At 52.3% G+C, this 19461-nt stretch overlaps 7 protein-coding genes across 7 annotated transcripts; 3 read left to right on the top strand and 4 right to left on the bottom strand.

Moving 5' to 3' along the window:
- Positions 1-953: 953 nt before the first annotated feature.
- On the bottom strand, positions 954-1374 carry A1O9_11891 (STE24 endopeptidase; the record flags this gene model as incomplete). Its single annotated transcript, XM_013399038.1, has 3 exons — positions 954-1028; positions 1123-1169; positions 1263-1374. The coding sequence occupies 3 exons, from the start codon at positions 1372-1374 to the stop codon at positions 954-956; spliced, it is 234 nt and encodes a 77-aa protein (XP_013254492.1).
- Positions 1375-2273: 899 nt separating this feature from the next.
- Positions 2274-4259, bottom strand: A1O9_11890 (uncharacterized protein; the record flags this gene model as incomplete). Its single annotated transcript, XM_013399037.1, has 1 exon — positions 2274-4259. One exon carries the CDS (start codon positions 4257-4259, stop codon positions 2274-2276), a length of 1986 nt encoding a protein of 661 aa, XP_013254491.1.
- Positions 4260-5261: 1002 nt separating this feature from the next.
- Positions 5262-5819, top strand: A1O9_11889 (uncharacterized protein; the record flags this gene model as incomplete). Its single annotated transcript, XM_013399036.1, has 2 exons — positions 5262-5292; positions 5356-5819. The coding sequence occupies 2 exons, from the start codon at positions 5262-5264 to the stop codon at positions 5817-5819; spliced, it is 495 nt and encodes a 164-aa protein (XP_013254490.1).
- Positions 5820-6102: 283 nt separating this feature from the next.
- A1O9_11888 (uncharacterized protein) lies at positions 6103-8859 on the bottom strand (the record flags this gene model as incomplete). The annotated part of the gene is made up of 1 exon (XM_013399035.1): positions 6103-8859. The coding sequence occupies one exon, from the start codon at positions 8857-8859 to the stop codon at positions 6103-6105; it is 2757 nt and encodes a 918-aa protein (XP_013254489.1).
- Positions 8860-12107: 3248 nt separating this feature from the next.
- A1O9_11887 (gamma-glutamyltransferase) lies at positions 12108-13929 on the top strand (the record flags this gene model as incomplete). The annotated part of the gene is made up of 3 exons (XM_013399034.1): positions 12108-12302; positions 12354-12547; positions 12594-13929. 3 exons carry the CDS (start codon positions 12108-12110, stop codon positions 13927-13929), a joined length of 1725 nt encoding a protein of 574 aa, XP_013254488.1.
- A 1620-nt stretch (positions 13930-15549) lies between these two features.
- Positions 15550-17221, top strand: A1O9_11886 (uncharacterized protein; the record flags this gene model as incomplete). Its single annotated transcript, XM_013399033.1, has 2 exons — positions 15550-16332; positions 16397-17221. 2 exons carry the CDS (start codon positions 15550-15552, stop codon positions 17219-17221), a joined length of 1608 nt encoding a protein of 535 aa, XP_013254487.1.
- A 1015-nt stretch (positions 17222-18236) lies between these two features.
- Positions 18237-18824, bottom strand: A1O9_11885 (uncharacterized protein; the record flags this gene model as incomplete). Its single annotated transcript, XM_013399032.1, has 1 exon — positions 18237-18824. One exon carries the CDS (start codon positions 18822-18824, stop codon positions 18237-18239), a length of 588 nt encoding a protein of 195 aa, XP_013254486.1.
- Positions 18825-19461: the final 637 nt, after the last annotated feature.

Here is a 19461-nt window from a genome sequence, read left to right as displayed (position 1 = left end):
CATTTGCCAACAAATGTGGAAGGAATCAGTCATTTTCTTAATAGCTATATTGTGAGATTATCCAGTGCGAAGCTGACAGCTCCTGAAAGGACATCATGGACTTTTCAGCCTACCATACATTGCATGTTGACATCCCGTGCTTCTTCCTTGTGCTCCAAGGTTCATTCCTACTCAAGTCTAACCATGACAGATGCTTTTTTCTGCTGACAATTCCATCTTGGTGAGTGCGTGCGCCGTTTTTCCCCTGCCAATGGTGTTTAGAGCCTTGCCCACCACCATCACCAGTGCCAACTCCCTCACATTCAATAAATTGATACTGCAGTGTACTATGACCATGATTCACCTCGTTCTGGCCCTCATTCTGCCATCAAGGCTGTGGTTCTTCTGCTTGAGTCAACTGTGACTCCAGTGAGTGGCGAGGGAGGCCATCAGCCCGTCACTTGTTAACGAGAGTGAGTGCAAGTGTTATGCAGTATAGTGATATCTGCATATCTTGAAGCTGAATTTCTCCACTTTGCAGGCGCAGATGGGCAGAGTTGATTCCGCGACCAGGGCCTGGTGAATTTAAAGGGCAACGAGCCATACGTTCTGCCTTACGAATCACTGGTCACCTAAAACACTTGAGTATGACCTCTTACCACTATGGTTCACAGATACGGACTCTTAGGTGGCATTAATTCTTAAGATAGGCCCGAAGTAGTGCGGAGAACCTATCACTAGATCCCTCCTACATGGGACGAAGATCCATCCACGAATCGTCAACACCAAACGACCTGCCAGCTTCCGATTCTTGGAAATTGCTAGAACCTTGCGAAAATGAAGTCCTTCCGTCCCTCAAATCAGCCACCCTCCGATCATCCCGGCGTCAGCCGTGCACCGCGGAGGTTGTGGTGAGGCTGAGGCGATGTCTAACCTCATTACACCAACTCACCCGCATAATCTCGTCGACGTTCTCATACCCTCAGGTTTGCCTTGACTCGCTCGATCAATTCCTCTCTACTCAGCTTCAAATCTGCGGTGAGGTTTCGCTGTTGAAACGAGTAAATCAGTAATTTTACTCCCGTCAGCAGCCTCATGAACAGTCCGCTCAAGCTAGAACTGCCGCCACTAATCAACACTTACATTCTTCAACCACCGTCTGAGCTCTGTCTCCGTCCATTTGTTCGGGTCTGTGTACATGCGTGTCAGTCGCACGCGTCAGATCCAGTCGTGTACCAAGCGAGAAAGAAAAGGGAACTGCAACAAAAGGTCCTCATTCTCACCTCCAGTAGGATCCTTCTCGGCAGGAAACATATCGCCGCCGAAAATGTTCCATATTGATGCAACCGTTACGAGCCCGGCGAAGCCTGCAATGTACTCGGCAGCGGTTAACATGGTGATTCCGATTCTCCGAGGTTATGGGTAGGTGCAGAACCAAGATGATGGTGGGGGAGAGCAGGTGGGTTGCCTCGAAAATAGGGCAAGGAGCAGCGCGGTGCTATGATAAAAGCCAAAATTGCCTTAGGCTCCAAAGTGTGGATTTTTGAGACGCGACAATGCAGAGAGGAAGATAATGCAGAACAGGCAAGAAGTCCAATAGCTCACCGAAGAAGAGATTCTGCGTGGCGATGGAAGACTGATGGTTAGCCCAGGTGAACGAAAAGCAATGTGTCGTAGTTGAGGGCTCTAAGCAGTGCAATATGACAACCAGGGCCAAACGAAGTAGAAATAAGATCTACGAAGATGCCACGTACACGAGACTGCAGTGCCCGATCTATGGGCGTCGGCATGTTTTGGGGAAGAGACTGGTGGTTGGGGGTTGTTGTTAATTCGGCTGCCTGGAGGAGTCTGGAGCAGATGTTTCAGAGCGCTCGCTTTCGAAATCGACAACTAGGAAAAAGTGTTCTCGTCGAAGAGAATACAAGGTACGGCTAATATCACCAGTGGATGATCGAGCAAGCAAAATCATGGGGAGACTCAAAGTATGTAGGTGTAATAATACTCTTCGATAGGGATAGGGCGAAGGCGACGTGCATGTCGAGGAAAGGTGGCGTTATTAACAGCGGCTTGCGCGAGGGACGAACAGACGTCATAGGTGGACGCGGCAGGGCTGTGGGCAGGGGTCTACCCGTTCACTTGATGAGGGTCCGAGTTCTATCAAAGTACGGAGGGAGTACATGGCCTGGTGAGAAAAGAACCACACGGAACTCGGGAAGTAACCTCTTGAAGTGGTTGAGTCCCAGATATTTAGCATCCAACGCTACCAACGTGGACCCGATGGCCATCTGGGTATTTTACCATTCTAATCGGTCATCACACACAAGCCTGACATTGTATCTCTCCATACCCTTCCAGACCTTGTCGCCTGAATTGGCGTTGGCAACGATCGCGCGCAGGTCTGAAATCATGCCTCCAGGACCACTGGCGAACACAGTAGTCGATCCTCGCACCGTTGAGTTTACAAACTGCTGCACAAGGCCTCCAAGATCAGGATGCCGCGAACTGGCGCTCCCCTCAACAGACCTGGCGTGCTGCACTGAAAATGGCCCCGACCCCGACCTCTCAGCCTTGTGATCTTCCTCGGAAGACGACGAAGCAGACGAGATCGCCAACTTTTCGTCCACGGATAGTTTCTTGGATTCAGAGCTGTGGCTTGCGAGATGCACATCGTCCTGGTCGTTTTCGCGGGTCACAAAAATCCGCACGCTGAGGTTGATCACGCCGCTAGCACGGCGCAGGACTTCAAGCTCTTGACCGATCCACGCCAAATCGCTGTCCCGTCGCACAGCCCAGATGAGCTCGACTTTCCGGTCGGGACCACGTTGCTGATAGATGAAGTTGAGAAGAACTGGAATGACGAATGTGATTCCAGTGCCGCCTGCGATGCATAAGACATTGGTCTGGGGCAGAACATCATTCACGGTTGACCCGCCGTAAGGCCCTGACAGAATCACAGGTGTCGTGGGTGCTGCGGTACTCTCAGATCTCTTCTCTTTCGCATCAGAAGCGCAAGAAACTGCGGCGATGTCAGCAAGAACCCTGGTCGCGCCTTTCTTGGCTCGCAAGATGTACGAGTGCTGCTGCTGTCCATCCGTTCTCGTTCCTGGCAGGCTCAACGGCGTGAAAGGATGAGATTGCCAGAGAGTGACTTGCGGAAAGCATAGGTAGAAATGATCACCGACCGCCCAGGGCTGCTGGGGATGTACGAAGTCCAGTCTGACCACGTCACCGTTTTCTGCGTCTGGGAAATGCGTGATGGATGCTTGGGCGCTCCGGAACCCCATGGCGCTCCCTGAGATATAGTTATAGTGAATCAGGCCAGTGCGTGCCAGACGGATGCCACGATCGATGAACCAGAGGAGGAGCGCGGGCAGAAGAAAGCAATTCAACTGTGCCCAGTGACCCCAGCACGCGCCGATGTAGAGCATGGCAAGAACATAGTGCGCTTTACGGAAGAACTCGTATCCGAACCTGCGGATTGCCCAGGGGGTGCTGAGGAGGAATAGCAGCAGGAGAAAGAACATGGCGATCACGCCCCATATCATGTACAACTGCTTGATCCACATGATCCCGACGCTGGGCTGGGGCTGATACAGACGCATTTCGATGACGCACCAGGCGATTGTGTGGAGAGAGGACTGAGCGAAAATGATGTATCCGAGCCATCGGTGTAGGAAGTTGAAGCTCTGGTAGGGTACCCCTGTTATTAGTGAGAGGAGAGACTCGCGCTGGGACAGGAGGACCGAGAGAGGCGTCAGCGCGTATGCCAGGATGCCTATACGATCTGACCAGGGTCCAAGGCTGGTACGAGTGTTGTTCACTCCTGGCATCGTCTTGACGGGCGTGATCCACGTGTTGTAAACTATGCCCACGAAAGACCAGATGGTCAAATAGCCCGTCAGGGTCAGTAAAATGACGACTTGGAGGCGGGTGGTCCGACCAAATATGGGTCGAAAGGAGTCGGGTAGGAGATGTTGCCGCGCGTATGACGAGACAGTATGCTTCCATCGTTGAACAGCACTCTGTCCGATCTTAGCTTGCTCTCCTGACTGCAGAGGGACCTGCTCGTCCGCCTGGGGAGACGGAAGCAACCGTCGTCCGATCCCCCAGAGGAATATTATGCCGCCCACCGTTGCCCAGAAGATGCCTGAATACCAAATACCTAGGTCATGGGAGTGATAGACGACATCCAGATACTCGCACGACCCTTTGTCGTTGGTACAAGGCACTGCTCGATCGGCATATCCCCAGTGCGGTTCAAGGGCCGCGGCCTCACTCATATTTCTGGATGTGGCGAGCGGCCAGGGCATTCATGATGGAGGCCATATTTCCGGAGCAGTTGCAATGGGCTTCGTGAAGATTGACTACGAGGAGGATCCTGCGCACGCTTCTGCGCCCTCACAGAATAATAAAGCAACATCATGTATTGCAACGACGCAGCCGAGCGATCTCCTGTAGGTGGAGGGTCGGAGTCCCGCTGTCTTGGATCTGTCACTCCAAGTGTGCAAATCAGCTCAACAGCCAAGGTAAACGCCGACGATGGAACCATGCTCTCAGCGTTGGCTCTTTGGTAATAACAATGTTCGGATAGGGGATACTGTGTGCGCGAGAGACAGAGTTTGATGTCGATGGAGCCGGCGGATGGGATTGATGGAGCCGCTAAGGCCCGGTGAGCAAGTTTCCCTGAGCACAATGAGCAGATTTTCAGATGTACCCAACAGGCCCGTCACTCGCGCCAGCATTTGCATTCGACCAGAGCGTGCAACCTTGTATCTCTCTGTCCAGTCAGGTCACTCTCTGGGTTCGAAATGCATGCGTTGATGGACTGACACGGCTGAATTGTCGAAGAATCGCGTAAAGTCAACCACGCCGATGTCCGGCCATTGCCACGATGCTCGGCCTGAAAGCAGTGCGAAAGTATCATATCAGCTCAGATCTTGCCTTGGCTGAATTCGTGATATCTCTTAACTGTCGTGAAGATTCCCATTCCATGGTGAGGACTTTATGTGGTACACTCCCTTTTGATACCAAGCGTCCAAGCCCCTGCGCCGAATCGGAAACTCGACAACAACAGCACAGCTCCTCGCACGATGTCGATGTCGATGTCCATGTCTATGGCCAGCATGACCATGTCGAGTGCAACCGGCACTTCAGCGGCTGCATCGGCAACAACGTCTGCCATGGCCATGGATATGGGCATGGGAGGCGGATCTTGCAAAATTTCAGTACGCTTCCAATGGTTTCTTTCCAGAAGCAGCACCACTGACTGATCAATCTCGCAGATGCTGTGGAATTGGTACACGATAGATGCTTGTATGCTCCTGGGCTACCCGGATGACGCGCACCGCCCTCCAGACTAACCATGCTCAATCCTAGGCTTCCTCGCATCGAGCTGGCACGTCACGAGCGCGGGCATGTTCGCCGCCAGTTGCATCGGCGTGGCGTTCCTGGTCGTCAGCATGGAATTGCTACGCCGGCTCGGAAAGGAATACGATGCCCTGATTCTCCGTCAGTTCCAGCGCCATATCTCATCGCGGTCCACGGATTTGAAGAGGAGTCCAGGCTCGTGTCAAACCGAGCCTTCCTTCGTCACCTTCCGCGCAAGTCCATTACAGCAGCTCATTAGGTCTGCGATACACGCTGCGACTTTTGGTGTCGCATACATCGTTATGTTGCTCGCTATGTACTTTAACGGATATATCATCATCTCGATTATTATCGGCTCGTTTATCGGTAAATTCTTGTGCGATTGGCTGGTGCTGAAGATCCAAGTTGGTGCTGGAGTTCCCAAGCCAGGCCCTGACAATGTTGTCGAAGAGGCGACTGTCTGCTGTGGGTAGGGTTGAGGCAGATACGCGAAGCTCTTCATCGCGGACAAGTGACCAACCACCGAATGCCGCCGGCTGTATGTGGTTAGACTGCGAGACGAGTGATGCGATAGCCACACTCCTAGCGACAAGATGCGCAGCTGCACGAGGTACCAGAATACTATTACGAATGGGTATCTTATTCGTTCTAGCCATAGCCTGATCATCATCATCATCGTAAAATATAATATCACGCGAACTATAAATACATCCAGAAACATTCAAGTCTCCAAATCGGCCCGCCTAGCGAGAGGTATTATTGGCACTCCTCTGTGGCATGCCAGGACCTCGCGTCTGGTCCTGTGATACCGTCGCCTTTGATGCAAAACTCAACAATCAACTTTTGGAGGTCCATCAGTTTATACGGTTTGGTCATGAAACCTTCCATCCCTGTCTTGGTTGCCCGATCGATCGCTTCATCTGTCACGTCTGCGCTGACTGCGAGCACCACTGGTGCAACGAGGCTGGGGTGGACCGGTTCGTCCCGATCTTCAAGTGTATGGTTCTGAAACATGTTCAAGATTTTCTCGGTGGCTTGGTAGCCGTCCATTTCCGGCATCCAAAGATCCATTAGGATGACATCGACTTTTAGGCGACGTCGGTCGCCAGATCCACTGCCTCGCCTCGCCCGGCCATACAAGTCGCGCATGATTCGGACCGCTTCTTTGCCATCAAACGCCTCGTGGACATCTTTATATCCCAGCTTATTCAGCATATTGACAAGCAACTTCCTGTTGATCTTGTTGTCTTCTGCGACTAAGAAGGTGAGGGGGTACTTTTGTGCTAGATTTCTGTCATACGACTCTTGCCTGAAGTGCATAGTAGGGGCGGACGCCACTCTTCTAGGCTCAACAGGCTGTGGATGATCCTTGACAAGGCTTGCAGTTGTTTGTGTGTTCGGTAAGATGGAGCTTCGCCGTGGTTGATCTCCTGGAATGTGAGGAGCGGAGGTGGGCGAAGTCGGACTAGATGATCTTACAGCCGTTGGGGGCCGTGGTATGCTTTTGGAAGGATCTGGAGTCCTATTCCGAGGAGTCCCTGTCCTACTAAGACTGTCTGAAGGCTCTACCGGGACCCTGATCTCAAACTCGGAGCCTTTGTCAGGACCAGAAACCTGTGATCTGATCAATGTGATGTCTCCGCCGACACGTCTAGCCAACCCTTTTGCAACAAGGAGGCCGAGGCCGAGACCTTCTTTCGACCTGGTCAATGAATCGTCCTCTCGAGAGAAGGGTTTGAATAGTTCTGGCTGGAAATCGACAGGGATCCCGTCGCCCGTATCTTTGACGTTGACGATGACGAAGCGCCTGCTCTTGGACAATCTCCCTGTCAAGGAAACATGGCCGTTTTCAGTGAATTTGATAGCGTTGAGAAAGACAGCTGAGACGAGTTTCGCCAGATCTCGTTCATCCACCAGTAGTGTCTCTGGTACATCTGGGGAGACGGTCCATTCGATCGTTTTCTGTGAGGTGTGGCCGTTTGATGATCTGGATCTCACAATGATGCGTTCGCCAAGGTCCAAGAGTTGGCCAATGGCTGAATCTGGACGACCCCCGACGCGTAGAGCATCATGAACAACCGTAGGAATAAGTTCTCGTATGTGGCATTGTTTCAGACCGGGGGTAGGGAAGGTGTCTCCATCCCCCAGGAATTTGGTAGAGGGAGTGGCAGTGGTGAGATCGCTGGGGGTTTCGTCAGTAGTCGGCGTGAAGATGACGGGTACCCGATCATCTGAAAGGGTTCGGGAGGTCCATGATGGGGTAGTGCTCTCCCGCCCGCTCCGTGGGGACACATCGCAACGGGTTGAAGATGTAAGTTGGCGAATCTTGGTGGGGTTCCCAAAATGCCACGAAGTAGGGCTGCTTCGACGTCGCTTATAGCTGTGTACATGGATGTCACTGCCCTCAATCAGTCGAGATGGCTTGTAGTCGAAGTAGCTCGTTGTGGTTGCTGCAGTGGCGGGTGATTCGTGTTCGTTCAGAGGAGTTTCTGGAATTTGCATGTTCATGTCATAGGCGTGGACCACATTGTCTGCTGCCTCGACAGCTCGTTTGGAACTGTCCTGTACAGTCTCAATGTTATCCTTCAGGGTTTGAAATACGTGGCGAACGGGGGAGTTGGAATGGCCTTCGATCTGTTCTTGAACAGTGGCGTGCATAACATCCAGCATCCCGACCACGCCCTGCATGGGAGTCCTCAACTCATGTGATAGGCTTTTTGCGTAGGGTTTCAGGGATTGGGTTGCGCTGACAGCTTCTCGTGGGATGACGTGATGTGGTCGGGGCATGCTGATGGCCTTGGGTTTGGAGAAGCCCTGGCCTTTGACCAGTCTGACGATGATCATGTCTTCCAGTGTGTGAAGGAGCATCTCTATGAAGCCCCACGAGGCATCCCGGTTGTCCAGGCCCTCCTGTGTCCACATCAGGCCGAAGTGAGCGAAGCATTTCCCGTCTTGGAACAAGGGAACACCGAGATAGCCCTCGGCAGGAAATGGTAAAGCATTGGGGTTATGGGTTATAAAGCTGCTCATGTTTTCCGGGATCAAAAAGACCTTGTCGTGCCTCATGTAGCTGCAGGGAGCACCCCAGGCAAGATATTTGTAATCGCGGTGCATGGCCTTTTGTTTGTCGCCATCGTTGTAGTAAAATGCGACTCCTAGGAGACATGAACCGGGATCTCCGATGGTTGGCATCTCAATGGCCGAGCTATGATCATCCGTCAAGACTCTTTTTGCGACGAAACCGTATTGCGCATGACAAATGTCGGTGACTCCCTCCATCAACCTCGACCAAAACGACTCGGTATCGGCGATGTTGAGCTCCTTTTTCAATTGCACGACTTTCTCCAAAGCGTTGTTTTCGGCGGACAGGAAGTGGTTGGTGAGGTTCTGTACAAAGCCATTCTCCCCAAACTGAGTTGCCACACCAGGTTCGACGCTGGGGAGACATATTGACTTTCGTTCGATGAGGGGAACGGAGAATCCATTCTTCAATGACCTGCCGATGAACGACATCTCCCCGATGACAGCTGAAGCGCGGAGGGCGATCTGTTAAGGTTGCAAGGAGGAGGTTGGCGTGACCAAATGCATGTCGGTCAACAAGGTGGGGGATCTGGCTCACAGGGAGGTTCGGAGGGAGGTATATTTTGTCTCTGACCAACAACAGACTCTCCGACTTGCGGGTGCGGGCTTGGGCTGCAGGAGGAGATAAGAATGAACGGTGAGTTTCTGGAGTCGGTCAAGGATGGACTTAGGAAGGGGGGTGAGTATTCTGGTTTGGGGTGCGGGTAGGAGATGGAGGCTGGTGAAGGATAAGTTGGCGATGACGGTGTTGAGAAGAGGTCCTATTCAGATGGCTTAGATAGGATACGGCGCAGGTGGTGAATTGGTGAGGAGGGTTTGCGTGATTGATATTCAAGAGCGTTGCAAGGAAGGAGGCAAGCGCAAGTGTGAGTGCGAGTGCGAGTGCGAGTGCGATGGGAATGAATAATGCTCGGTGAGGCAAGTGCAGGTGCGGTGCAGGTGCGGTGCAGGTGCAGGTGCAGGTGCAGGCGCAGGCGCTATGTGTCCTGTAGAGTAAGGTTAGTGGTTTTGTGCAGATGCAGTAGTACGGCTCAAGTCGTCGAGTCGTCGAGTCGTGGTAGCAATGAGTCGAGTTCAATCGACTTGGTCCGTCAGAAACTCAGAACTCAGAACTCAGAACTCGCAAACTCAGTGTGGGCGGATGAGGGCAGTGCGAACAGTCCACGGTCCAGTCCACAGTCCCCTGCTACGCCTTCTGTACTCCATGCGTTGGGTGGGACCAAGGATCTGACCAAGAAATACAATCGTCTGCACGCTTAAAGGTACTCCGTACTCGTGGTGACTACTACTATTACCTTCTCCTCTGGCCTTTTCGCGGTGCTCTTGTCCTGCCTCTTGTCCTTGGTTTATACTGGCACAAAGTACCGGGTCCTGCAATCAAAGCTGCCGTTTCTATCACCTCCTGTGGCCTCACTAACATCGGATGATATATCCTTCTCCAGGATCACACGGACTCGTACTGATCTGTACCCTTAAACTCACAGGCTTGAGTGCGAGAGCTAGTCCCGAAAGTCAAAATCTAAATACGCGGAGGATAAAGATGGTTTGGACCCTTGGTACATACCTCGTCCCTGGCGCCCTGGCGCCCTGGCCTCCTGGCCTCGGCATCCTGATCGGCCATGGGGACATGAGGACAAAGAAAGAATGGTGCACACCAAACCAAGTATCCATCTGCTTACTCCCCAAGTATTTCAACTACAAGCTGCCTGCCTGTCCTGGAATGGACTTTTTAGAGCCTGGTCTGCCTAGGTACGGAGTATGTAGCCATGAATTATGTGGCATGACGCGGGTGGCAGATGTTGTCAACTGTTGTGGCATCACAGCAGCGTGCGCGCCGTATGGTCCTAAACTTTGGTCTCCAAGGCAGCGAAGACAGCAGACAGCGAACAGCAGACTGAAGACCGAGTGGCTCCAGTTGAACGACAACCCGTCCTGACTGGTTATCCGGCCGAAGCCAGCTGTGTGCTGATGTTGCACAACCCGAGAAGCAGTTGTCCACCTTGGCTGGTCTGGACCCCAATCGACCGCCGGTACACCCTAATACATTCACGGGCTATCGTGCGGGCCCTGACGCACTTGGTTTGAGGACTAAAGTTGGGACCAGCAAGCGGGCCAAGGTAAGGGGATAGTGGACAGCGGCCTCCTTACAAGTACACGGACCACTACACCAGTCTATAGGAGTTATGCTCCAAACGGGACCGAAACGCATGGGGCTGTGCGTCGTCTGTTCGAGTACGCCTTTATTATTTGCAGCTGCCGGTGAGCAATCTACATAGTTCTTGTCAGGAGGATGTCACTGTCGATCAGTGCATGCGGACAAGACACTTCAACGTCCACATCTGGCTCCTGCAATGCACATCGTTTGTTCTAGGCTGTGCTCGGCCTCCGTCGGTCAAGTCATCCCTGCAGCTAACATCTGCCACTGACATCATTGCCCGGGTAAGCGACCGGCTAAATCGGCAATGTATAAGATACCAAAGGAACGTGCCTTCTACGAAGGCACAGTGCGAGCTTCTCTGTTCTCCTCTGATTGCTGGGGTGGCCACTGGCCAGTGCCGCTGGCGCCCAATGCCCACCTCTCTCCAGGCCTAGTCACTTCCCTTTGCAGATTGGCAGGTTGATCTCAAATTGCGCATTCAAGCTTTCGTACCAGGTTGTAGAAGCTTTGTTCTTTCAGATCATCGCTCTCCGGTCTGCATTTGCTGGAGAACGTTGGCCCCTGGGGGATCCCCTGATGATTGGAAAACTCCAATAAAGGTTTCCCAGGTCCCTGATGATTGCGAGTGTTTCCACAAGATTTGCTCGCAATGGCGATGGTGGGGGTGGCATCATCGAATCCGCTCGCCTAGATCGCCTGTGTGAGTTGGTCCATCAGAGATTGTGCTTAAAGTGAGTACCTTTGATCGGGGTGCTCTAGGTATGTAACTACTCCTTGACGGGCGTCGATGGTGCGGGTTTCCGACCAGCCGGCCTGGCGTGGCACGTGACCAAGCCCGCGACCCACGTGACGGGAATGTCCGCCCTCTCGAGACGGAGAGGGAGACGAATCTGCTCCGTACATTGCTTCTTATCGGGTCTCAGCAATCCAGTTCACCCACCACACAAAGCTGACAGGATTTGATGTAGATAAATGTTCCTCGTACTCGGCAAATCTGTCCAAAGTGCTAGCAGCGGTGAGGTCCTCGTCCTTTTGCGCTCCGACACCCCTCCCTGCCCAACTGTCCTCGAGTTCTTGCAAATCACATTCTACAGTACACAGCACGCGATTCCCTCGGCTACGCCCCCCTGCGAGAATGCTTAGTTGACAGGTTCTGACGTCACTCCTCGAGATACCTGGTAACCCTAGTCCGGATATTCGTGTGGGGAGCTCGCAGGTTGAGCTTGTCCCTGGTCATCCTTATCAATACCAATCGTGGGGAACTCTACTGAGTTAGGTACGAGTTACCTCCTCGTGCGTGCCAGGTCGACGGCGTTGACGGCACAAGGTTGCACCCAGGTCAGGTTGGATCTGCAGACCGACAGCTCCAACAAGGCAAAGGCTGCCCCGGCAGTAAGTTCGAGCAAGGGCAGGCGCAAAAAACATGGTGTTGTCGCCGCAGTCCTTCTTGCCATGGCGCTCCTTCTGTTTGATATTTCGCGCTCTCAAGCCTGCCAGTCCTGCTGCGCTGCACATTTACACCATGCTATGGCTGGCCAACGTCGTTTGGGCCGTGGCGATTTCGCCTTTGGTCAATCAAGTCAATGCCTCTCCTTTCCCCCATACGCGCCAGTTTGAGCAGCAGTCAGACACCCGAGGCGCTGTCGCAAGCGAAAGTGACATCTGCAGCCACATCGGCATCGACCTCTTGCGAATGGGAGGAAATGCTGCGGACGCGGTGAGTACCCTGTGCCTGTTTCTACGGACGGGCCAATAACAGCGACACTAGCTAGTCGGAACGGTGTTTTGCATTGGAGTCGTCGGCATGTACCACAGTGGCATCGGTGGAGGAGGTTTCATGCTTGTCCGTGCACCTAATGGTACATATGAATTTATCGATTTCCGTGAAACAGCACCCGCCGCTGCCTTCCAAGACATGTACAAGAACAACACAAGGGCGAGCATATTTGGGGGCCTGGCTAGGTAGGTCATCCTTGTCAGCAATCAATTGCACTGCTAAACTTGGTAGCGGAGTTCCCGGTGAGGTTCGAGGGCTTGCTCACCTGCACCAAAACTATGGAAGTCTTCCCTGGCAGCTGGTGATGCAAGGAGCGATCAATATTGCAAGATACGGCTGGACTGTCAACGAGGACCTTGTCAGCTACATCAAATCGGCAAACGCATCGGATTCGGCGGTTTCTCCGAATTTTTTTGTGGACGATCCAAACTGGGCCTTGGATTTTGCGCCAAATGGGACACTCCTTGGGCTTGGTGACACGATCACCAGGAAAAGATATGCCAATACTCTCGAGACGATCTCAGAGAAGGGCCCGGACGCATTTTACACTGGTTCAATCGCAGAAACCATGATTGCCGCATTGCAAGAAGAGAATGGGACCATGACAATGGAGGATTTGCGAGATTACAAGGTGTCTATCCGGCCTGCAGCGAACATCACGTACCGAGGCTATCGTATCTTTGGTTGCAGTGCCCCAAGCTCGGGGGCAGTGGCCCTCTCCGTACTGAAAACGGTGGAAGGGTACAGCGACTTCTTCGCTGCCGACAAGGCGAACTTGAGCACTCATCGGCTGGATGAAGCCATCAGATTTGGCTACGGCGAACGAACCAATCTTGGCGACCCCTCATTCGTAGCCAACATCTCTGATTATCAAGATGATATGCTCTCGGACAGATCCGCGGCCCAGATTCGTGGCAAGATACTAGACACCCGAACATTAAATGTGTCGGCGTATGATCCCTCGGGAATCGAGTCACTGGAAACCCCCGGGACGTCCCATATTGTCACTGCCGACGCCGACGGGATGGCAATTACTCTTACCACGACCGTCAATCTCCTGTTTGGGTCGCAGCTTCTGGTACCTGAAACGGGAATCATCATGAACAACGAGATGAATGACTTTTCCATTCCAGGAACCTCTAATGCGTTTGGGTTTGTGCCTTCACCGTCCAACTATATTCGACCGGGGAAGAGGCCGTTGTCAAGTGTTTCACCAACGATTGCTGAATTCCCGAATGGGACGCTCTACTATGTGATTGGCGCGGCTGGTGGCTCACGCATCATCACCGCTACCATTCAGAATCTCGTTCATGTCCTGGACCAAAACATGACAGCTCCTGAGGCCTTAGCACAGCCTCGCCTGCATGATCAACTGATACCCAATCACGTGACTTTTGAATACTCATATGACAATGATACGGTGGCATTTATGAAGTCTTTGGGTCACAATGTTACCTGGATCCGTGTCGCACAAAGTTCTGCACAGGGGTTGCGACGACTCTCCAACGGAACTTTTGAGGCCGCTGGGGAGCCTCGCCAACTGAATTCAGGCGGATACGCGATATAGAACCGATGAGAATTCTACCACAGATGCAATGTCTCTTCAACCCAACGGCCCTGCTGTTATTGTTGGGCTTTTGCCCTCCACGTCTTGGATTCCCTACGCACCTGGTCACCCCGGGATTCTGGAGATCGCGTCGGCGCAGAGCTACCCTAGTTAATGTGTCGATAGAGACTTTTCGAGGCCTAACTTGACGGCAACCTCAACGGTATAAGCAGAAGCTGTTGAGATGAACATATCCAACATCCGTTTCGGCCTTTCCCAATTGAACAATCAATTGCCTTATGTTGGTGCGGACCATCTTGCACGCCACGCTCTGCGGGCCTTTGTCAGAACCATAGCACTGGCAATGAAATGTTGATGTCATGTAGCGCGCGAACCCTAGAATATCAGAGTAATTGCCAACTTCTATCTGCCTACCTGTCTCAATCCTATGATCTATCTCAACATGTCGTCAGAAGATAAGAACTACTGGGGATCTTTTGATACACCATGGCATTTGCATACAGGCAAGTGACCGATGTGTAGCATCGACGATCATAAAAGTGCATAGTGCTGCATTATTTATGCCAAGGTACCGATATCTGGTGGCTTCGGGCCCTGCTGGTGAAGCGACCCCTCGGAGAGTCCATGGGGCGGGGGAAGGCCCATCGGCCCCAACCAGTTCGCTTTGGGGCGTGGAGTGGGTGCTTAGAAGATTCAAGGTACCGAGTACGGAGTCCTAGTGGAACAAGCCTCATGGGTTCCCCTTGCTTGGCAGCCGGCTTGGGCGAAGCTTGATTCGTGTTGGGCCAAGCCTAGTGGGGCCAACTGACTCAGGAGAGGGGGAAATTGGGGTAGGCGCGGCTCATGCACCAGTAACAAATTACAATGTGATGTAAGAGCCCCACTCTGAAGGGAGGCATAACTTTTTATGCCCTGGCGCACAGTGACGCAGCCATCTGGATTCGCAAAGTCCACGAAACACCTGTTTTAAATTGGTTAGAAAATTAGATCTTTGGTTTAGAGGTCATAGAGCCTCTGATCGCATGCTCCTTGTTCTTTAACACCTGCGTTGCGCACCTTCAGCGCCAGTGAGACGTGCTCTGCATCGTGCCGGACTTAGGCGGATATAGGCCTCGCCACGTGCATTGTACAATTCTCGGAGAACATTTGCCGGCAACCAAAAAGGGTGGAGGAGCGATACACACTTAGAGGTCAAGCGCCCTTTGTGAACGGAACGAAAGGACGCGATCAAATGAATACCCAGCCGATGTTACTTACGGTCTCTTGTATAAGTTGTTTCCTGTTGTCGACCCTTTTCAACATCCTTTCGACGAGCTACATCCCACGACCAGGTCTCCACGATCCTTCAGAACCCATACTCTATATTTCTATTGGGCGCAGACGGATTGAAGCCGCCCATTGGGATTAAGGTGCTGACAAACGCTTAGACACAACGCCGTTTAGGCTTGGTGCCGGTTTTATTCCACAGAGAAACGGAGATTCCGTTCGTATTGTGAGCCTCGTCCCGAGATCCTACCGATTTGATCTTTCCCCATCCACTCGTTGTCCCAGCGCATCTCTTGAATGTTTCGAGTGCAGTGCCGATCATTATGGCTGACAAGTCGTCGTTTTCCAGCGCTGATGGCAGCTTCATCACCACTTCCCCTAGTTGGGGACCAAATCCCGGGTGATTCAGAAACGGCGGGGACGTCCATGAAATCAACACCCTCTTCATTGGAAAAGAACTCTTTACAAGGGTTGGATCGGGTCGACTCAGCGGAACACGGTATAACAGTTGTCAACCCGAACCAAGATGCCGATGAAAAGCCACCACCACCAACTTCTGTCGAAGCTGACCCTAACATCGTCGACTGGGACGGTCCCGACGACCCCGAGAAAGCTCTCAACTGGACAGATAAGAAGAAATGGGGCAATATCGCCATTGTTTCCACCGTTACTCTCTTGACTCCTTTAGCATCCTCAATGGTTGCACCCGCCACCCCGCTTATCATGAGAGACCTTCACTTCTCGGATCCTACACTTGGCAGCTTTGTTGTCTCAATCTACATCCTAGGCTATGCATTGGGTCCACTATTCATCGCACCCCTCAGCGAAGTTTACGGTCGCCTCCCCGTCTATCACGTTTGTAACGGCCAGTTCATCATTTGGACCATTGCTTGCGCTCTCGCCCCTAACATTGGCGCACTGTTATTTTTCAGACTAATGGCCGGTATTGCCGGTAGCTGCCCGCTGACGATTGGTGGTGGAACTATTGCCGACCTCATTGTTCACGAGAAACGTGGTGGAGCCATGGCTTTGTTTGCCTTGGGCCCGCTCCTGGGCCCTGTAATCGGCCCTGTTGCCGGAGGCTACCTGGCAGAAGCTGCCGGCTGGGCCTGGATATTCTGGCTCATTGCCATCGCTGTGAGGAGCAATCCTTGATACACTCCAAAGCAGTCGTCCAGATATGCTAACGTACCCTTCTTAGGGCGGCGTCGTGTTCGCATCTTCCCTATTTTTCATGCGAGAGACATATGAGCCGGTCCTCCTCGAGAAACGCACCCGACGACTCCGAAAGGAGACGGGGAATTCTCTTTTACGTTCCAAACTTGACCTAGGGATCCCTAGAAAGGAGTTCTTCATTCGTGCCATCGTACGTCCGACGAAAATGCTTCTCTTTTCACCTATCGTTCTCACTTTGTCAATTTACATGGCTATCATCTATGGCTACCTGTACTTGTTGTTCACGACCTTGACCATCGTCTTTGAAGGGACATATCACTTCAGCCAAGGCAACGTAGGCCTTGCGTTCTTGGGAATCGGTGTTGGATCACTGCTTGGGCTGGTGATCTTCGGGGCCCTCTCTGATAAAACCGTGAAGAAGTTGGCCGCTGCTGGTGAAATGAAGCCAGAATATCGCCTGCCTCCCCTGATCCCAGGGAGTTTCCTCATTCCAATCGGGCTTTTCTGGTACGGGTGGAGCGCAGAGAAAGCCATTCACTGGATCATGCCAATCATTGGGACCATGTGGGTTGGCCTTGGTCTTTTGGCAACTTTCATGCCAATCCAAACATACCTGGTCGATGCTTTCACCCAGCACGCTGCCTCGGCCATTGCTGCGAATACAGTCTTGCGGAGTCTTTGTGGTGCTTTCCTGCCCCTAGCAGGCCCTAAAATGTACGACGCTCTTGGACTTGGATGGGGCAACTCACTTTTGGCGTTCATCGCTTTGGCTTGCGCACCTCTCAGTGTCGTGTTTTACAAGTACGGCGAAAGGATCAGGAAAGACCCCCGATTTCAACCGAACTTTTGACCTCACGTCCCAGGGATGCCTTCACCGAAATGGCAGGATTTGGAGCCTTTCGAAGCATGCTGCGGACAATTACCCAAACATCGGGCGGCATCGATCATGTTCCGACACCACCGACTAGGGTCGATTTTTTTGACCCTACGACTGCATCAAACACAGTTGGAGCACTTACCGGACATATACAGGCCTGCTCCACAAGGTCGACAACTCGGCAAAGCATCTGGGGTTTGAACTTCTCACAGCTAAGGATTGTTCCCGGACCCCTCAAGTGTCTTACACTTGAAAGATCAGAAAGCACCAAATTAGGACATGTTTTGTGAGTTTACTGGTCCTGATTTCTGTGATGCAATGGTCATTGTGCATCGAATGGAGACCAGAATACAATATACTGTGTCATTTCCGATGCGCCCACTACCATCGAGCCATCGAGGAGGATTTTCCTGGGAGCCGTTCCTGGAGGGAACGCGCTGCTCACAATGAAATCGCAGGTAGGTAGTGTCTACATCTTCTGCATAGGCCTGTAATCCAATCAGCAGACCTCATATGGGACCGCTCAATGATCAGGTTCTTGGAAGGGGGCGTTTGGCTTGTGCAAGGCACGCGGGGGGAGAAGAAGAAGGGACATGGTGTCCCTCGTTGAATCACAGCCCAGTGGCTATACAGTATCTACGATTCACGCGACAAAAGTTCACCTCCATTGACAATAGCATTTCAAGTTAGAGATTTTGAAATGATGGAGGGCCACTCCGAAGCTGGTTTGATTGCGATGGACTAACTAAAACTTATGTAGTGCAAGGATGTATTATACCAGTAATGCAGTCTACTCCGCTCTCGCTTTTTTGGGTCACATTTTCCTCATTAGAAGCAAAGTGTGAACTTTCGATCCTTGATCCATTGCCCTTTCATCCTCATCATGAAAAAGGTATTCGAAATTCAAAGAATGACAAACCTGCAAACCCAAAGGATTACAAAGATCTCTCCCTCATAAACGAAACTCTCTTCCGCGATTTCCGTGAGCTTATTCAATCTGGATCTTCTTCGTCTCCCTGCCCTTCTTCATCTTCGGCACCACAACGCTCAGTATTCCGTCCTTGAGGCTGGCTTTCACATTGTCCTGGTCCACGCGATTGGGGAACGCAAAGCTCCGAGCGAACTCGCCGACGCTGCGCTCCGTGATCCAGTACGTGTGATTATGCTGGGAATTGCCCTTCGAAACCTCCTGGGAGGAACCAATGGTCGAAAGGTGCTTACTGTCTTTCCCACTAGCCTGCTCTGCAGAACCGCTCCCCGCCGCATCCGAAGCCTGCACTTCCTCAGGCACGTTCCCTTCTTTCCTGTAATTCTCGGTCCTCCCCTTGATCGTGAGCGTCTGGTCATCGAGAAACTCAATCGCAATATCCTTCTGCGCAATGCCAGGGAGCTCGCCCTCAAGATAGTACTTGTCTTCTGCTTCGCGGACGTCGAATCTCGGTGCAAAGGTCCGGCTGGCGTTGTCGGAGAGCTTCTGTAGCTCGGCGAATGTATCGTTGAACAAACTTAAAAAGGGGCCCATTTCGTGGCGGGCACTTGGTCCGAACGAGTGTGTCAGACGTGGGAGGAGAGCCATCTCTGCCTGCTGTGGTTGTGATTGTGCTTATGTCGGGTCGCTGGTTTTGAGATGCTTTTATGGGCTCAAGTGATGTTGAGTTGATGCGCAGGTCCTCAACCGTCGCTTTTGTTGTTGTTGGTGACGATGAAGGTCAACTTTCGACGGGTAGGATCCCCCTACTTATACTTGAGTGAAGCGCCTTGGACCTTTCTATCGAAACTTCTCGAAATCATGCCGTCAGTGCCTGTGTCTACGAGGAAGGAATGGGTACCGCATGCGTGGATGTATACCGCCATTTCCATAGCTGGAGTGTAGAACATGCTACTCTCGAATCCAGGATCATGTGAACAGTCGAGATTCATGGTAGAAGTTTCGAGATATCGTGGGTGCGGCGGGTGGCAGGGGCTACTTGGACTCCCTTTCTACCTAGACTGTGAGGCAAAGATCTGCAGATCACTTCCGCCTCCGGTGATGTATTTTGGTCCTGGCTTCCGTGAGGTTCTGTTGTAAATTCGTGAAGGTCGTCCACCGTCACTCGTTTGTCTGTATCACCAGATAGAACGAAGACAGTCGAACTGAACGTGCATACTAGCGGGACGCGGCTTGGCATCTGCTTCCGAAAGATCTAGAAACTTCCGCTGGGTATCATGCGGAG

This window comes from Exophiala aquamarina (assembly GCF_000709125.1).
Source record: "Exophiala aquamarina CBS 119918 chromosome Unknown aczIA-supercont1.20, whole genome shotgun sequence".
Classification (NCBI taxonomy): domain Eukaryota; kingdom Fungi; phylum Ascomycota; class Eurotiomycetes; order Chaetothyriales; family Herpotrichiellaceae; genus Exophiala; species Exophiala aquamarina.
Note: the sequence above shows the minus strand (reverse complement) of the source record. Positions and strands in the feature narration are given on the sequence as shown.